This window comes from Perca flavescens, chromosome 18, assembly GCF_004354835.1.
Source record: "Perca flavescens isolate YP-PL-M2 chromosome 18, PFLA_1.0, whole genome shotgun sequence".
NCBI classification, from domain to species: domain Eukaryota; kingdom Metazoa; phylum Chordata; class Actinopteri; order Perciformes; family Percidae; genus Perca; species Perca flavescens.
The window spans coordinates 20,425,740-20,442,693 of record NC_041348.1 but is presented as its reverse complement, the minus strand read 5'-3'; the positions used below and the strand labels follow the sequence as shown (position 1 = coordinate 20,442,693).

The window sequence follows — 16,954 nt, the reverse complement described above, 5'->3', positions numbered from 1 at the left end:
ATGGAAAATAAATGTTCTGGGATCAGTTACATTAATGGATTAGTCAGTCTGCAGACACATATGTCAAACAACATCACCTGCATTCGAAATACACAGCATGTTCAAATCCAACTGCCCAGTACATGAATATAAAAAGTGTCAGAACTTTTAGGGAAACTGAAAACGCACTACTAAAATTTTGACCAAAAAAAAAAAGTTTTTATCAAGCCCGTGGAGCATTTCTCAAAACCCAGATCCCTCCACATCAATAAGTTAGTCCTTGCAGCACTCTGAACTTAGTATAACAAATTACAGACATACATATGCTGCCGAGCAGGACTCCATTCTTTATATAAAAAAGGCCCACATTTCTGATGTTTCCCCAGTTTGACAGCCCCTTCCTTTCCCAATGTATAGTATACGTAAACCCTTCCCTTGTCAGTCTGACAATGTTGTCTTTATACACAGATCTTCAAGAAATATAGAGCAGCATAAACTCCTTCCAAGTGTGTGTAGCAGGACAACTCCTCACTGATGCTTTTACTTTGCTGCCTGCTGAGCCTGACGCCGCAGCAGGACATATATCTTTTCCTTGATCCAGTCTTTGTTGTATGGTTGGTATGTTTGAGTGTCAGCTCTGTACCTGTATAAAAAATATAATTGTTATATTTCCTGGAAGTAATAACTTTCAATGCAAGGTTGATTTTTATTAAAATCGATAGACATTGACCAACTAAAATCAGATAAATCATACTTACACAAGACAGCTCAGATCTGCCAAGTCGTCAATAAAGTCAAACAACTGACTAATGTCATAAGTGATGGAGGGACTGTTTGGATTCATCCTCTTGAGATGCTCTTCATACATTTTGCAAACACCTGGAAGAGAGGTGCAGGACATGCTGAATGGAAGTAAAGCTATTTCCAAAAGTGTACATCAAAAGAAAATGGCTAAAATTGTCCATATAACAAACTTGATTTAAAAGTATATAGCAGCTTTTGCAACAATGTAAGTTCGAGAGACTGTAAAGTAAATTATACTACAGATTTCACTAAAAAGGAGAGCGAAAGGAGAAATAAAAGATAAATAAAATAAATACAATTCCAAAACTATTAATTAAATATATTCCAGTTGATTGTGTTGTGAGAAATTACAAAATAAACGTAAAAACCTATAAACTTACTATTTCTATACACAAGGTCATTACATGGCTGCAACGTTTCCTCACAGATCCTAAATGGTAAATAGTCTTTTTTTTTTTTAAATCTGAGATAAATACGATATCTTGTGAAATTACCTCACACGATGACAAATTAATGTTCTGTGGGTTTAGACTACACTCAATACACCAAAATGTAAAGACAAAACAGCAACGTGATGTATTAATTAGTGTAAACTATTTTAAAACAGCTTAAGACTCACCTTCCATACATTCATTCACTGACTCATAGTCAGCATATGTGCGGCCCTCGGGTCTCTTGGTTGGTTGGACAAGCAAAATTGTGTGAGACTGTAAAGATGAATAATATTAAATAACGTTACAAAAAATAATGCCAGTTTATTATATCACACAGTACCTGAATTATTGATGCACAGATTTATGTTTTGCTCGGATGCATCCAAGCATGAAGAGTAACGTTAACCTTCTCCCAAAGGTTTTCAAACAGGAGACAAACGCTTGTTATTGAGCAACAAATTACCTACTGAGATGTCCCGCATAAGTTACTTTATTTAGGATTACAAACAGAGATACGTTAGTCTATTTCAGCGTTGACCTTAAAACTAACGTTAGGTGTTTATAGCAAGGGAAAACTAGACAAAATACACGTTTAACTGAGTTAACGTTAACGTGTTAACGTTAGTAAGCATCGTAGCTTGTTAACGTTAGCTTAGCTACGATGGACTAACGGGAGCTAATATAGCTAACACTGCATGTTTTCACCTCTTAAAACGTAAAACAAAACACTCTTACCATTTTTTGTGCTGACTGTAGACCCTGTCTATTTACTGAGGATGCAAAACTGCAAAACGTCGTTGTTTCGTTGTTTATTGCTTCTTAATTCCCTGTGCGATATAGCGTTAGCTAGCTGTTGGAAAAGATTTCAGAGGAAATGAAATACGTTTTTTCCGGTTGTAGAGTAAAGTGGCTTCAAAATAAAGTGTTTGTTTCAAAATAAAGTTCTGGCCTTAAAAAAACGATCAATGTTATTTCTAATGTGTTTAGAAACGTTTTGTCTGTGCTGAAAAATGTATTTATATACTTAAGGTAGCAATCCCATGAAGTGAAAATAGTCCTGTATTTAAATATTATTAAGTAAAAATATTTAATTATCAGAAAAATAAGTATCAAAAGTAAAAGAGGCAATGTAGGCTACAGTAATGGTTCCTGTCAGTGTTATATTGTTGTATATTTTATTACTGGATTATGATTATCAATGCATTAATGTGTAAATAGTATGCTAATATGATAGCTGGTCAATGCTGTTGTGTAGTAACAATGACACATATTTTATACATCTAAGAAAGTACAATATTTGCCTCTGATATGTAATGGAGTAAAGTTAACATATAAAGCAAAAGTGTAAAATAACAGAAAACTGTATTTAACTACATTACTTGAGTAAATGTAGCAAGTTACATCACACCATGTTATTTTGTTTTGTGAAAACAGACCAATAGTTTAATAAACATATTCAAATTAAAGCAAAGGGCATTTTTGGAAATAATAGAAAAAGCAGATGGAGACAAAGATAAACCACACAATTTTTATTGATTAGGTCGATGATTTAACTTGGGTAATCACATTGACATTATTTTATTGTAGTCCAGATCTAAAAGTAAAAATATAAGTGAATATATACTGAGCATAACAAAAAGATAAGAAAATCAGAACCATCAGCTGCAATTATGTCACTTATAATGTGAGACTATCTAGATCATTTTTTAGTGTAAAGTCTGATGTTTAAATGAAAGGCAGGATGTGGTTAGTTTTAATACATGTTTGTGTGTGTCTTCATATATGTAAATACTACGTGTGTACAAATATCACGTAATAGCTTCATAGAGACGGCCCTGATTTGGAGGCATTAGTGGTGAGCATGGTTATGACCTTGCCCTCAAAGCACCACTGGTTGACCCTCTCCTTGGGGTCCCTCTTGGGGTCGCCACACCCCCACACTCTCTCTGGCATGCTTCCAGGGATCCAAAATTATTTGCATTTCCCTGGCAGCTTCCATACCAGAACTCAGTACATTTGCCAGTGCCTGAGTCATAGTAGAAGCGAACCATCCAAGTATCACAGGGGCCCTCATCACGAGGCATGGAGCACATATTACCAGTGGATGGAGGGGCAGCAGGTGGTTGTTGTTGCTTAGAAACAAGGACAGAAAGAGAGAGACAAATCACCCTGTATATCCAGTAAATGTAGCATACATATTTACATTTATATGTAGCAGGGACAATTTACATGTAGAGGATCAGTTCTATTTTTTAAATGAGATATTACAGTGATAAAGCGTTGCGCTTCCATAAAGTTGGGGGACGTGTGAAAGACAGCTTAAATAATAATGATCAAAACTTGTGCAGCAGACACCAACATATCCTGATTTGTAGTCGTTAATATGAGTCAAGCTCTAAAAACACTGGATCCTACACTTCCCTTAATGCAACTCAATAGTGTCTGTGTGCCTGCTTACCTGGTGAATGCCTACATGTTTCAAACTCCACACCTGCAATTTGTAACTCAGGCTTTCAGTTATGAATTTGTACTTAAAGTCAAGATAAACCTGATGACATCACTTTGGTTATATTCTCAGATAGGCCAAAGCTTTTCCAGAGCCAAAGAAGACACTATACAACTATTTTTACTGAAAGAGGGAACTAATTTTGACTTGTAAAGTCAGTGGCGAGTCCCTTTAATAAATCTGCATTATTTAACAACTTAAATGAGTTTATTGAAACAAGATGAGAAACGGATGTGATTCCTACCACAGCTGTCAGGTACTCGGGACATCCAGCCCTTCCAAATCCTTGAGCTGGAGTCACACCATCCAAACAACAGCCGTACCTAAGGAAGAGATTTTTTTTTCTTCATGTTGGACACTCTGAATATTTAGCCAATATGCAATTCATCAATTTAATTCATGTGATATATTTGATCCAGGGAGCCGTGTTACCTAGTGCGAACACAGTCATCTTGGGAGCAGCCCTCATTCCTGGGCCCTGTGGCAGGGGTTTGGCCGTCAGGACAGCAGCCATAGAATGACTGTGCACAGCGAGGACCAATCACAGGAGGGTAGGTAGCAATGTCTGTCTGTGGCATGGAAGCTAAAGCAAGTAAACACATACATGGTCAAACAAGCATGCCGTAGACCTGTGAAAATATGGGTTCATCCTTTTTTAAATGATTATATTTAGTCGTAGTTAGGTTTGGCTGGATATTTTTTTAGAATGTAAATCTGACTTTCAGTGGTAAGGTAGTAAAATAAACACTTGGGGTTTTGTGTTTGTGAATGAGAAACAAGAAAGCCATGAGAAAGCAGTCCAATCATGGTCTAGATAGCAATAATTACAACATAAGGGCAAATTTCCTTTACTGCTCGAGAATGCATTAAAAAAATGCATGAAAATAATCTGAGCAATGCCTGGGCTCAAATAACTAGTTGCGCATTCATTTAAAAAACTCTTTCTATATCTTCTTAACTACTGCTTTGACTGCACATATAAAAATAATTTTATGTTCAATCACACATAGAAAGAAAATAACGTTTCAACATCCTCCACATGCTCTACATACCTGAAGGGTCTTCTGGAACATGGGGCACAAATCCTCTTATGGTGCTTTCATGTGCCCTTGGGTCCTGTACACTTGGGACCACTAAACATAAAGTACATTGGTTAAATACAAACAAGCACAGACAATCAAACCAAAAGAGTGTTTGATTGGTACAGATTTGGCTCACTCTGTGCTCTGGGACATGGCTGTGAGTTGCATGTCTCCACAGAGAGAGGTCTGCTAGCTGTTCCACAGCGGGCCTCTGAGTAAGGGTTTAAATCTGTATCAAAACAGCCCACTCTCCTCTCCCTCACACCACCACCGCAGCTTCTGGTGCACTGCAGAGAAAAACAGGAGAGGGTAAATAACGTGGAGATAAAGGAGAGGCACAAGCTTTCTTCCCAGCACACAACACTTTTTATGCTTGATTTTACCTACCAGTCCGTAGTCAGTCACATGCCAGGTGATGTGTGTGTGACAGGCAGGTCTGCGGCAGGACTGGACAGAAAGGGGTTTTGCCAGTCCACTACAGGCATGGTCAGCCAGACGTTCACCACCCGACCCAATACAGGTCACCTCCCTTGTCTGCTGGCCCTCCCCACAAGTCACCGAGCACTGACCATCATATGTGACAAGATATTAAATTAGTTTTCAGTCCCACAAAAAAACTACAGTTAAAATATCATTAACATTTCAATTTGGATTCCTCAGCCTAATGATCCTAGATAATTGAGACCACAGTCAAGACAGTTGGCACTGTACCAGTTAAAACAAAATCTTCACTCCACTCTTGGACAGTGCCAAAATACAGCAAAAGTGAACATAGATTGGTACACTTATGTTGTATGTTCCACTGTGCAAATATATACCAGAAGTCAAAAGTAACTTTTGTTGGGCTTTCTTCCCATTCTGTTGCCAGAAACAATATGTCCTTGCCTGTCTGTATGATACTCAAAATGTAATGTTCTCTACTGTAGGGTACAAACCACACTGAAGCTGGAGACACTGTACTCCGCAGCACACGGATGCATGTTGCAGGCCTGCTGGCTGTGTGGCCTCTGCAGGCGCTGGGTGATGCAGTAAGACTCTTCCACCACACGGGGGTTCACTGGGTCCTGAACCCAACACTCCACATTGCGATACTGCATGCCTCCATTGCATGAGGCAGAGCATTGTCCATAGACACCAGTTTTGTAGATATATGTGAGTGTCTCCCTTGGGTGAGGAGCAACAGCAATGGGGGCTGCAGAGAGTACGGAATTAGTGTCCACATCCAAGCCCATAAACTCTCCCTGGACCAGTATCTGGAGAGAGACAAATTATTTTAAATTACACTACTGTACTTGTGCACTTCTTAATATAAACAAATCTACTAATTAAGTAAAATAGACAATGATATTCTACAGATAAAGAGTACAAGAGCTCTGAAAGTCTGTCTTTGTATTTTGGATCCCAGTTTTTTCCCCACCCTGCAGATGCCGTCCACACAGATATCAGTGCGGCCCACGTAGCATGGTGTGCCATCCACCACTGCAGGTCTGTGTCGGTAGAAGAAGTTCTCTCCTCTTGGGACACAGGTCAGCTCACATGGATTGGATGCTGCAAAACAAATAGTAGATTGATAGATCCATTAGTATGTAATCCCATGTGGGATGGGTCAAATGTTTGGCATGACACAGAAATAAAATTAAACTAAAACAAAAAAAAAAACTAGTATCCTCACTAACTTTTAATATGTTTTGACTGCCATGAACCAGGGTTTTCTTTATAGTGAAGTGCAACACAGATAGTGTCAGAATGTCTATTATGTAAATTTAATTCTTATTCAATTAACACCTACACCTCTGGTAATCAAAAGGAGGTTAAATGAAACACCAAGTAATGTGAATGTACCGTACATAATAGGTCTTATACCTCCATAATAAGGCACCCATGTCTGCCGCTTGCTCTGAAAGTCTATTCTGTCGAACTGGGAGCACTGCTCCTCCCTGAAGTCCCTTGATCCAACTGGACATTCCTGTAATGACACAACTTGTTGGATTATTGGCATATTTTAGGACACATTAATGCAGGTTGTGGGTGGATGTAATTAAATAAGAGGAGATAAAAATAGTTTAAGGATAATTACATGTGTGTTGCAGGTTCGGTAGGACTTAGAGGAGCCTATGCAGTTATGTCCCCCATCTGTCCTTTAGGAGAAAGAAAAGAATGCTTTACACTTGCAATCCAAATATCTTTCTTTATTTTTAAATGTGTTTGGCTTTATTGGTCATGTGTGCATTATTGTATAATGTGTGCATTATTGTGATGTTTTATAAACAATAAAATAGTAACTGAAAATCAAAAGGCAATGCAACATAAAGGAGAGCGATAGATATGGAAGATTTAAAAAAAGATGATTTAAAACACAAGTACGGTGTTACTTTTATTCCTAATAAAATCCTAGGGACCCTCATTGTAAAATCTTTAATAAATAAGACGTCCCATCCTTTCACCCTACGTCTCCATGTCCTACCTCGAAGTGATACATTTCCTGGTTCGCATTGCCACTCCTGTGCCACAGGTGCGGCTGCAGGGCCCATAGGCTCCAAACTCTCCCCAGTAGTCATGGGTTGGCTGTGTCAGCTGAAAAAAACAACAGTAAAACTCTGATTCTGCAGCTCAGCCTCTGGAACACACAGTACTCTCACACACCATATCATAACCCACCACGAACCACTAACACACACTGAGGGCATGTTAGAAACATCAAAAATAGAAGCTGGAACATTTAACCTCAAACTGTCCCCTACAGGTTGCATAAACCCGCTTTGTGGCTGTTATGAACAGCATCATTACTGGCACACGTGTCAGAAAGTACAGTACATACTGTACTAAATGTTCTTTGCTATTTCCATCTGTACTAAAGTACTTATTACTGACATGAACATTCAAATAGTACAATATTATTAATATTGTTAAAGTGAGACTCACAGTGATAGCAGGTACAACCAGCAGCTGTAGGAGAACCAGGACTTGTAGGGTCTTCATTTTCACCAGAAGCTACAGCAGAACTACTGATGAGGATGGCTACAAAATAACTCAACTTTCAGTGCAAGTATGTTTTTTCATTATGAATGATGAGTACATTAAATCAAATAAGTTTCATGATATCCTTGTTGATTTCTTTGCTTGTGTTTAATGCATGCATTTCATCTGCAAAGTGTTTCACCTGGATAGATTATGTAAACAGCTAATAACATCATCAGATCTGGTTTTGTCTTACCTTCTTGAAGTGAATTCCCAGCTGGTCGACCAGCAGTCCAGAAGGCTGTGCACCTCACTAGTGAAGGTATAGGCACTGACGCCCAGCTTTCTGTCTTCTCACCCTCGCTGCTCACCAACACCACATCCCATAAAGTGTCAGGTTTCACCCACACAGAGAAACTGTTTCCCCCCACCAAGAAAAGGTGACTTCTTTTTTTAACGTTGAATATATGCTATGATTTCATCTATTTGAAGCACATAGTTTCCACTTAAAACCCTCAGGCTGTGAGACTGCTTATAGTTTTATATCAAGTCTGCAGCCATGAGTTTTAGTTAAATATGTCAAAATCAAAAAAGGGGTTTCGTACAACAATTGAGTGAAATTATTATTTGTTCCAACACAGAGGAAGAGAAAGAGAACATTTTGATAAACACATTTAATGGTTGCATATAAACATTGCAAATGTTGAAGAAATAATATCCATTACATAAGAAACCCACTAAAATGAGATTAAGGGTAAAAGACATTTTGAAATTACCCGTTGATTGATTTTTTTCTCCTGGTTGCTAGCCACTGATTGTCCCTTTCACACATCCCATAACCACTAAATACAGACTAGTAAGTCAGCAGAGGAGCTGGTGGGAGGTAAACATCGCCCTAAGGCTCTATTTAGGTTTATTTTAGTGAGAAACCACAGTGGAGCCTGGATGGGAAGGGAATATTGAAGATGTACCAACAGCCATCGGTACATTCCTGTGCCATAAATTCAACAAAGAAGAAGCTGGAGGAGCCTGAGGCTGACGATAGTAACATATATACTTTAGACTGTCAACAAAGTATACATTGGTGGTGGGAGGTGTGTGTGTGTGTGTGTGTGTGTGTGTGCGCGTGTGTGCATGCACGCATGCATTCATGTGTGGATGTGTGGCCAGAAAAAAACCCCATTTATGACAGCAGAAGTCATAGTAAATCATTTGTTGACACGCAGCACAGATCTCGTGTTGATTCAACTTTATCCTTTAATTTAGGTTTTATGCATTGTAATTATAGTGATACAGAATCACACATTTTACAAACTCAGTAAATATTTTTTAAGATATATACCTAAAAAGTACAATTTGCACAACAAAAATTGTTATATAATGCCATTCAAGAATCCTATTAAAGCAAATCTCAGCATCTCACCCCACCTCCACATCCAGAGCCACACCCCTCACAGTTTTGGTTTTCTCCTCAACAAGAAACCTTAAAGTCCTTCAGTCACTTTCTGTCCCTCAGAGCTGCTCTCTGCTTGCTTCTCTGTGACTTCGAAGGCACTCTTGGTGTTGAAGAGGTCGTCCACTGTACCTATGATCCCCTGCATCTCTCTGTACAACTCAGAGTAACCCTCCTTTAGCTCTTCTTGCTGCTGCCTCAGGTCCACCGCCGCATGAATCAGCTCAGTGGCCTGGTGGCTGCAGTGGCTCCGCAGCTTCTCCACATCCGACAACAGCACCTCCATGCTCTTCATCAGCTGCTCCAGCCGGTCGGCGGTTACCTCGAACCCGGATGTGTCCAGGGTCCCGACCTGTGTGTTGTCTATAGCCTGGGCCTCAGACTCCAGGTCTGCCTTTGACGCCATATTCCAGTTGTAGCAACTCTCAGGCACCTGATACTCAAGTCAGACTTCAATGGAACAGATATCTGGAAGAAATGGGAATCATTTAGCAGGTAGCCAGTGACCGTAAAATGTCAAAGGGTAGAAAGAACTCAAATATTGAGAGAAAGGCAGAGAAATGTCAAAGATGCGAAGCTGCTCCAACACCTCTTGTCTCTCTCAGCAGGCTAATGACATTAAGCTCCTTGCAGGGGGTGAAAAATGCACTTCTGACTAATCCCCTACGCTTGTGCACCTGCACATACAGTGGCCCTCATTTATGAAACGTGCGTACGACCTAAAACAGGCGTACGACGGCCGTACGCCGATTCCTACGCAAAGCTCGGCATTTATCAATTTGGACGTGAGCGTAGGCTGCGATCAAATCTCACGTCTGGTCTGAACTCTTGTACGCAAGTTTCTGAGTCAGCGTGGCCTTGCAGTGCAGCATATAATCAGTTTAACAGGAGAAGGAGAAGTCATCAGTTGATCACGTATCAGTAATGGCAGATCTGGCTCTTTTAGAAGACCTCTATGAGCCGGTACAATAGTGCACACGTACGCACACGTGCCACGGTGGAGCGCTCCATCGGGTTGTTTAAGGGCAGATGGCTCGCATCAGTAGGGGGGGGGACACTATACACGGCAGAAAAAGTCTGCAACATTGTTTTAGCCTGTGGGGTTCTGCACAACATCTCGCAGGGAAACTGGGTGCCATAAATGTAGCGATGGAGCCAGATGACCCGATGCCCAGAGAGCAGTGTCCAGAACAGCCCCAACTGAAGGAGACAGGATATTATTATTCCTCGCTTTTAAAAGGTAGCCTATAGTGTTATGTTTGGCAATGATATTCATAGGCTACAGGAAACATGACGATGCACAACATTTTTATTTATTATTCAGGTTTTCATTTCTATGTCGTGAACGATTTATTTCTGCCATTCTGCCACGCGCTCTCCCTCAGCTGTTGTCTCGTTCTGACTCATGAAAAAAAACACGAGTAAAATAAAAGACACTGCATAAACTCCGCTACCGTGTGTTTATTTAAATATAGGTACACCGTGTAGGCCTAAGAGATTGCAATAAGCCTGTATATTACTATTAGGACTATAGAAAATGCGTCAAGGATGTATACATTAAATAGGCTAAACTTCACGTGAAGCCTGTCGTAAGATGATTTCTGCGCTCATATCTGCGCTGGTTTCTACGTTAGTTTGATAAATGAGGGCCAGTGTGTGTGTGTGTGTGTGTGTGTGTGTGTGTGTGTGTGTGTGTGTGTGTGTGTGTGTGTGTGTGTGTGTGTGTGTGCGTGCGTGCGTGTGCGTGTGTGTGTGTGCAGGTCCATGTGTATGTGTGTTCAGGTGGCCTTCCACTGACTTATGCTGTCCTGTAATCCATTTAGGGAAGCTGTTCAGAGCAACACCCTCCCCAGTCCAGACCATTGCTGGTTCGAGTGAGCGGCAGGCGGGACATCAGATTACGTGGTTCTTCCTCCTCCGAGCCTATTCACTGCCATGGCTGTCTGACTAGACAGATTAACACACATCCTTGTGAATTTATCTGCGGGTGGCCTTGACGCTGACATGCACACACTCGTACATGCAATATAATCTCCATTTTGTATTCTCTCTAACCCCTCTGTCTTTCCATCTCCCTTTTTATCTCAGGTATTGCTTATTGAACTTCTCACTTTGTGTTTGGGCCAAACTCTTGTAAATGTGTTATTTACAGTTAGTGGTATCATCAGGTGGTTTAAGACATACTTTGAGGACACAAAGCTGATGCACAGCAGCAGTTAAACAGATCTATCAAAGATGACTTTTCCAGTGCTGCCATGTATACATATTTAAAACTCATTCAAAATATTTGACAACCAAGCTATAGCCACACACGTGGAGCTTTCTTTCTGCTATCTTCTGTCAATACTTTACACATGTAGTTTTAAGGTAATTTAAATGGTCTACTCAATCAAACACAGACAATAAAGCCTCTAACGGCTTTATTTGTTTAAGGGTGCTCCATTAAGAATAAAGAAAAAAAATGAAAAATTTACAATTGATAGAAAATTACTCTAACAGAAAAATCTTCTCTCATATGTCAAACAGCATATTCTAACTGTTTTTCTTCAGTCAATGAGAAAGTGATGACAAATGTCCACGTGTTTAAACACAAGTTAAAGAGCCAGGATGGGTACCAGCCCTTTAAATGGCTGTAAAGATAAGGAGTCGAAATGGTGACCTCACAACCTTCAATCTCTTATCAAAGCAAACCAACTTGCTGCAGGGGGGGCCGGTGTCAGGGGAAGACTGCACTCTTTCTGAGAGGTAAATACAGCAGTGTAAACACCAGCTGTATCAGAATGGGCTTTAAGGAATTATTCATTTTGGACTAAGTTTCGCATCATTAACCATAAAACCAAAATTCAACTAATTAAGACAAAATATGTAAACATGAGCACACAGTAAAGCAAAGTGTTAAAATACATATATGTGTATATATACATAAATATCACAGGGACAAACAATAGCTTCAATACCAACTTGTGATATTGATATATATATATATATATATATATATATATATATATATATATATATATCACAGGGACAAACAATAGCTTCAATACCAAGAAATATGGCGAGGAATCTCTGATCTCTTCCATATCAAAACTTTAGCTCAGCGAAACTGACACATAAAACAAAATATGAGAATAATAGAAAGAAGTAAACAATAGGCTAGTTATTCAGTAAAAAGGCATCAGCGATAGACACACAATCAGCACAACAGAGCAAATTAAAAGGAAATATTTGGATTTAGTAATGTTGTAGACCTAACTATTGAACAAAAACACATTTTATGCAGATATAATTGCCTATAAGCATAAAATAAGAAAAGAAAGTCTTACTTGTTCCTGTGGTTGTTTACTGTTAGCATCCAGGATGTTTCAACATACAGGCTGAAGATCAGATAGTGTGTGTCCAGAACACAGTGGCTCTGCCCACCTCACTGCATATATATTCACTCACTATGACGATGGTCTTGATGTTTCTATTTTAGACTGAACACTAAATGGTGCATATCAGCAATTCACACAGACACTTTAGTCGTGTGAGTGGTGTGACAGGCGGCAACTGTATAATTCCTGCATCCTAAAGGCATCTTCAGACTTTCTATGTTGAACTATTAATCCAATCAATAATGTGTATTACTATTTTAGCCTATATATGTTTCTTGAGTTTGCAGAATTATTTTACAAACTACATTGTCACTATTAAATGTTGTTATTAAATGTACTTTAAACACACTAATGCACTAGTGTGTACATATACTATTACAACCTGAACACGTGATCACACCTTTCTCACTGATAGTGAAATTAACGGTGTTCTTTCTCTGCCAGCTGTTATTATTCTGCAGCTGACCTGTCATTGCTGTAGAGGTTTAGCAATGTACTTCTCAGACATCAAACACATATGCCCAATACTATGCCTAACCAGGGACCAAGGCTGCAAATTAACTTCAGCTAGATGTCCTTAATAGCCTACATTACATGTGAAATTAACTTTTTTACATTTGAAAGATTGCATTTAACGTGTGCTTAATGCCCTTTTTTACCCTCTCTCATTTGTATCCTTATCCTTTATTTGCATGTCTTATAAGTTTAATGTTTGTGGGAGTTTTGCCTTTGCATTTACTACTCTTATTGAACCACCCTGTTTAAATAAAGTAGGAATGTAGGAATAAATCAATTAATTAATTAATCTAAACATTACAAACACACATGCATGTCTTTTTTTTTTAATTGGTCCGTTTTATTAACAGAAATTGTGGCAAATGATAATTGTGAATGAATTGGCAATAGGTTGAAAAAACTGTTTTAATACATAAACATCTTTCGAAGCAAAATGTATTGTAAATACTTATATGGAATAAAATTGTGGATTAGGTTAAAAATCACACAGATGTAAATATACTTATATATTTTTTTCAGACTGCAATACATAATTGTTTCCAGCAACAGCTTTCAGTTAGATGAACACCGCAGTGTCTGTTTACAGTTTAATACGGTGGACATGTTGCCACATGCCAAGTTAGATTGTTTTTTATGTTTTCATGTCTTCAGTTTGTATGTCCCCATGTCAAGAGTGGATACTGTTATGGTACTTTTTTTTAACTAATTGTGAAGAAGACAATACATGAAGCAAAGCATTTGTATTTCTTCTATGTCTCCACATGAGGGCAGTGTTGTAATTTCAAGTTTTCTGATTTGCGCGCTTGTAGATCAACGTCTGAGTGTTGTCTGTCTGTTTCATTTGCTGTGTGAATGTGAGGGGTCTGCTTATCCTCAGAGTCTGAGGTGTGTGCTTGTAAATTTTACAAAAAGTGAGACTTACGTTTAAATGAGCCCCCCAACACGTGTGACCGTTTAAGTGCCAACGTGTATTCATGTGTGTGTTTCTATGTATATGTGAGTGCTGTGTCGGGGTTCAGGGGTATGGATTATTTCGCCCTGGGTCGTATTCAGGGAAGCCAGCCAAGCGTGAGGCAGAGAGGAGAAAGAGGGCATTGTTGTGGTCCAGATGAGTGTCATAGGTGCCTCAGAAAATAGATTCAATCATGGGGGTTTAACAGAAACACACTTCTAACAACTGCCTGACCCCTCCGACTATGCTGAACCACTTTTTACAATAGTGAAGTGATTAAATGTATCAATTCTTGTGGTCTACCATCTGTATGTGGTTCATGTTGGCTGTAACTGATTGGTTTTTACAGTGCATTGATTACCAAGGAAGTGTTGGAGGAGAATTGACAAGAAAACATATAACAAGTGTATTTAGTCTGGTCTGAAATAAAACTTAATGACTAAAGGGGGAATTCCTCGAGGTTGTTTTGTTTCCTGAAAGCATTTGTTTCCTGAAAGCATCAGGGGGTTCAGGTGTGTCAAATCAAGGTAGCAAAGATAGTATCAGGTCAGTAATAATAAACCTTAGCACTTTCAGACACCTATTCTATCCTACTGTGGGCAAAAACTCAGTCGTCTGGTATTGGTAAAAACTATCTTATGAATAACTTGAAAAATAGCTTGTCCCAACCTCCCTGTCCCTGTCTTCTGCTATCTCTGCTTTTCTTTGTCTCACACAATCTCCACCCAGACATCTGGTTTGTCTCTGCAGAACGCTTCCAGACAACCCACCATCATCACTGGCCGTAGCTGAAGAGAAAGTGCATGGCATGTGTTTCCCCTCTATGATTTACTCACAAGTAAATGAGAGCATTAAGGCTCTCTGTCACTGAAAGAACGGGAGAGTTATGGGCCTGTGGCTCAAATGCAGCCTCGTCCCTCTGGACCCTTAGGGGACCAGGGGCTCGCCACAATGTCTTTACCCTCAGAACTGTTACACTATTTATGGACTCTCCTGGGTGTGCATGAGGCTGTGATTTATGGCTCTCCATCTGGTGCTGCTGGGGCATTGTTGTTGATACTTGTGACATGGAGTTAAACATGGAGTCTCTCTGCTGGGAGGTTTATGGGTAGAAACATGGGGATCAGCGTGTGGTAAAGGGGGTAAGTTGGGTTTTTTGACTGGAGATTGGGTAATAAAGTATGCATTTATAGATGTAAAGTGGTTGAGGCTGTTAAAGGTAAAGGCTTAAGACATGTAAAAGCTTGAAAATATATATAGGAAAGCCATTTGGAAGTGACCTCTGTAGACATAAAGCCCGTTGAGAAAAATTTGTGATTTTGGGACAAGGTGAGAGAAGTCAAGTTTATTGCCTTAATCGCAAAAAAGAAATTCAACGTGCTTCATATAATGCATTAAAAATATTAAAGCTGCAACAATCAAACTGTTTACATCACACTATTATGTGTAATGTTAAAAGGGAATCTTGTAGTGATGAACCCACACATAATTATCAACCAACACATTTCATTGAAGCATTTTAGCGTCTTTCAACTCATTGTTTTGGTTTTACGGCCAGAAACAAAGAGTTAATTCCTTTATAGATAATGTTGAAAAGCACTGTAGAAAAGCAAGCAGTCAAAGAAAAACAGCTAAGCAGCGCTCCACCCAGAGCCCTCAGATCTGGATCAGTTTCCTTGAGACGTTGCCTTTTTCTCGTAAATGGGTGGGATTCCTGATCTCGTCCCTCCAGGGGAGTACAAGTGCATGAATAGCTAATGTTCCAACGACACCTCCCCTGCTTCATAGAATTTCTTCTCCACTGTCAGACAAACAACAATGTTAAATTTACACTGCTTATTGGTCAGAAACCCAATTCAGAGGGGAAGTTAAAATATTTCCCCCCAGATTTGTCTGGAAGAATAGGCCCAGATTGTTGAACATGTGGGATTTATGTTCCTATTGGCACCTGTTGAAAGAAACAATGACTCATCTTCCTGTTACAGTATCGGTTGTACAGTATGGGTTGGATACTTAAACATAAGTTAAGCTTATAAAACTGTCTCACCTGATCAGTGGATGAAGCCAGAAAAAAAAACACTGTGCAAACAGTAGTGATCCCGAGTAAAGACCTTGGAAGATAAGGAGTATCCTTTTCAAATTACAAGAATGTAACTTAAGGTGGAATGCATCAAGTTGACCTTCTCATGACTCGTGTCCATTATGAATGTCTAATGTGTCCAGAGTGTCAGTCAAGTGAAGCATTTGGCCCCTGTTCATGATAAGCAATACACATGACATTGACCTGCTCACCAGCCCAGAACACTCCATTGTTGGGTCTCAGTTGCACCTGATGTGCAATGCCTGCCAGCGCTGTACTCCCTTAACAGAGCTTTAATTGTTTTTGTATCTATTCAACATTCTTAGGGTTTGCAGTTTCACCTCCGCACACACTCACACACGTGTTCATTGTACACGGATTGAAGCAACACTCATCAGACGGTATTTTGTCTTTCCTATGAAGTGCTATGCTTGGCCAGCAGTATCAACAAATAAAAGAGAGTGGAAATGTGGCCTTCTCAGGAATCGCTAGTCCTAAAGTAAAACCACATTTTATCCAAGCAGAGTTGAGTAAAGATGTTAGTATGAGAGAAATTTACTGTAAAAATTACTGTAAGACAAATAATATTCCAGCTCCCCTGATTGCAATACCCAGTATACTGTGGATCTATAATATATAAATTAGTATATTAAAACTATGAACCGTTTGCTCTTCTATAATAGCGGTTCCCAACATTTTTGGCTTGTGATCCCTTAAAAAGGAACTCCGCTGATTTTCACACATCATAATTTGTTTACAGGTCTTGATGAGTATAACTTCATATGTGACAAAAATCTGTCTGCTAGAAAGTCT

At 39.3% G+C, this 16,954-nt stretch overlaps 2 protein-coding genes across 2 annotated transcripts; both read right to left on the bottom strand.

Annotated features, from left to right (window-relative positions):
- Positions 1 to 185: 185 nt before the first annotated feature.
- On the bottom strand, positions 186 to 2,120 carry erh (ERH mRNA splicing and mitosis factor). The gene is made up of 4 exons (XM_028605535.1): positions 1,953 to 2,120; positions 1,403 to 1,490; positions 738 to 858; positions 186 to 622 (listed from the first exon to the last, which is right to left on the bottom strand). Exons 1-4 carry the CDS (start codon positions 1,953 to 1,955, stop codon positions 520 to 522), a joined length of 315 nt encoding a protein of 104 aa, XP_028461336.1. The 5' UTR covers positions 1,956 to 2,120; the 3' UTR covers positions 186 to 519.
- Positions 2,121 to 2,812: 692 nt separating this feature from the next.
- On the bottom strand, positions 2,813 to 8,086 carry paplnb (papilin b, proteoglycan-like sulfated glycoprotein). The gene is made up of 13 exons (XM_028604632.1): positions 8,020 to 8,086; positions 7,728 to 7,823; positions 7,270 to 7,379; positions 6,883 to 6,943; positions 6,669 to 6,771; positions 6,223 to 6,353; positions 5,741 to 6,058; positions 5,193 to 5,369; positions 4,942 to 5,092; positions 4,776 to 4,856; positions 4,156 to 4,306; positions 3,968 to 4,046; positions 2,813 to 3,349 (listed from the first exon to the last, which is right to left on the bottom strand). Exons 2-13 carry the CDS (start codon positions 7,782 to 7,784, stop codon positions 3,083 to 3,085), a joined length of 1,686 nt encoding a protein of 561 aa, XP_028460433.1. The 5' UTR covers positions 7,785 to 7,823; positions 8,020 to 8,086; the 3' UTR covers positions 2,813 to 3,082.
- Positions 8,087 to 16,954: the final 8,868 nt, after the last annotated feature.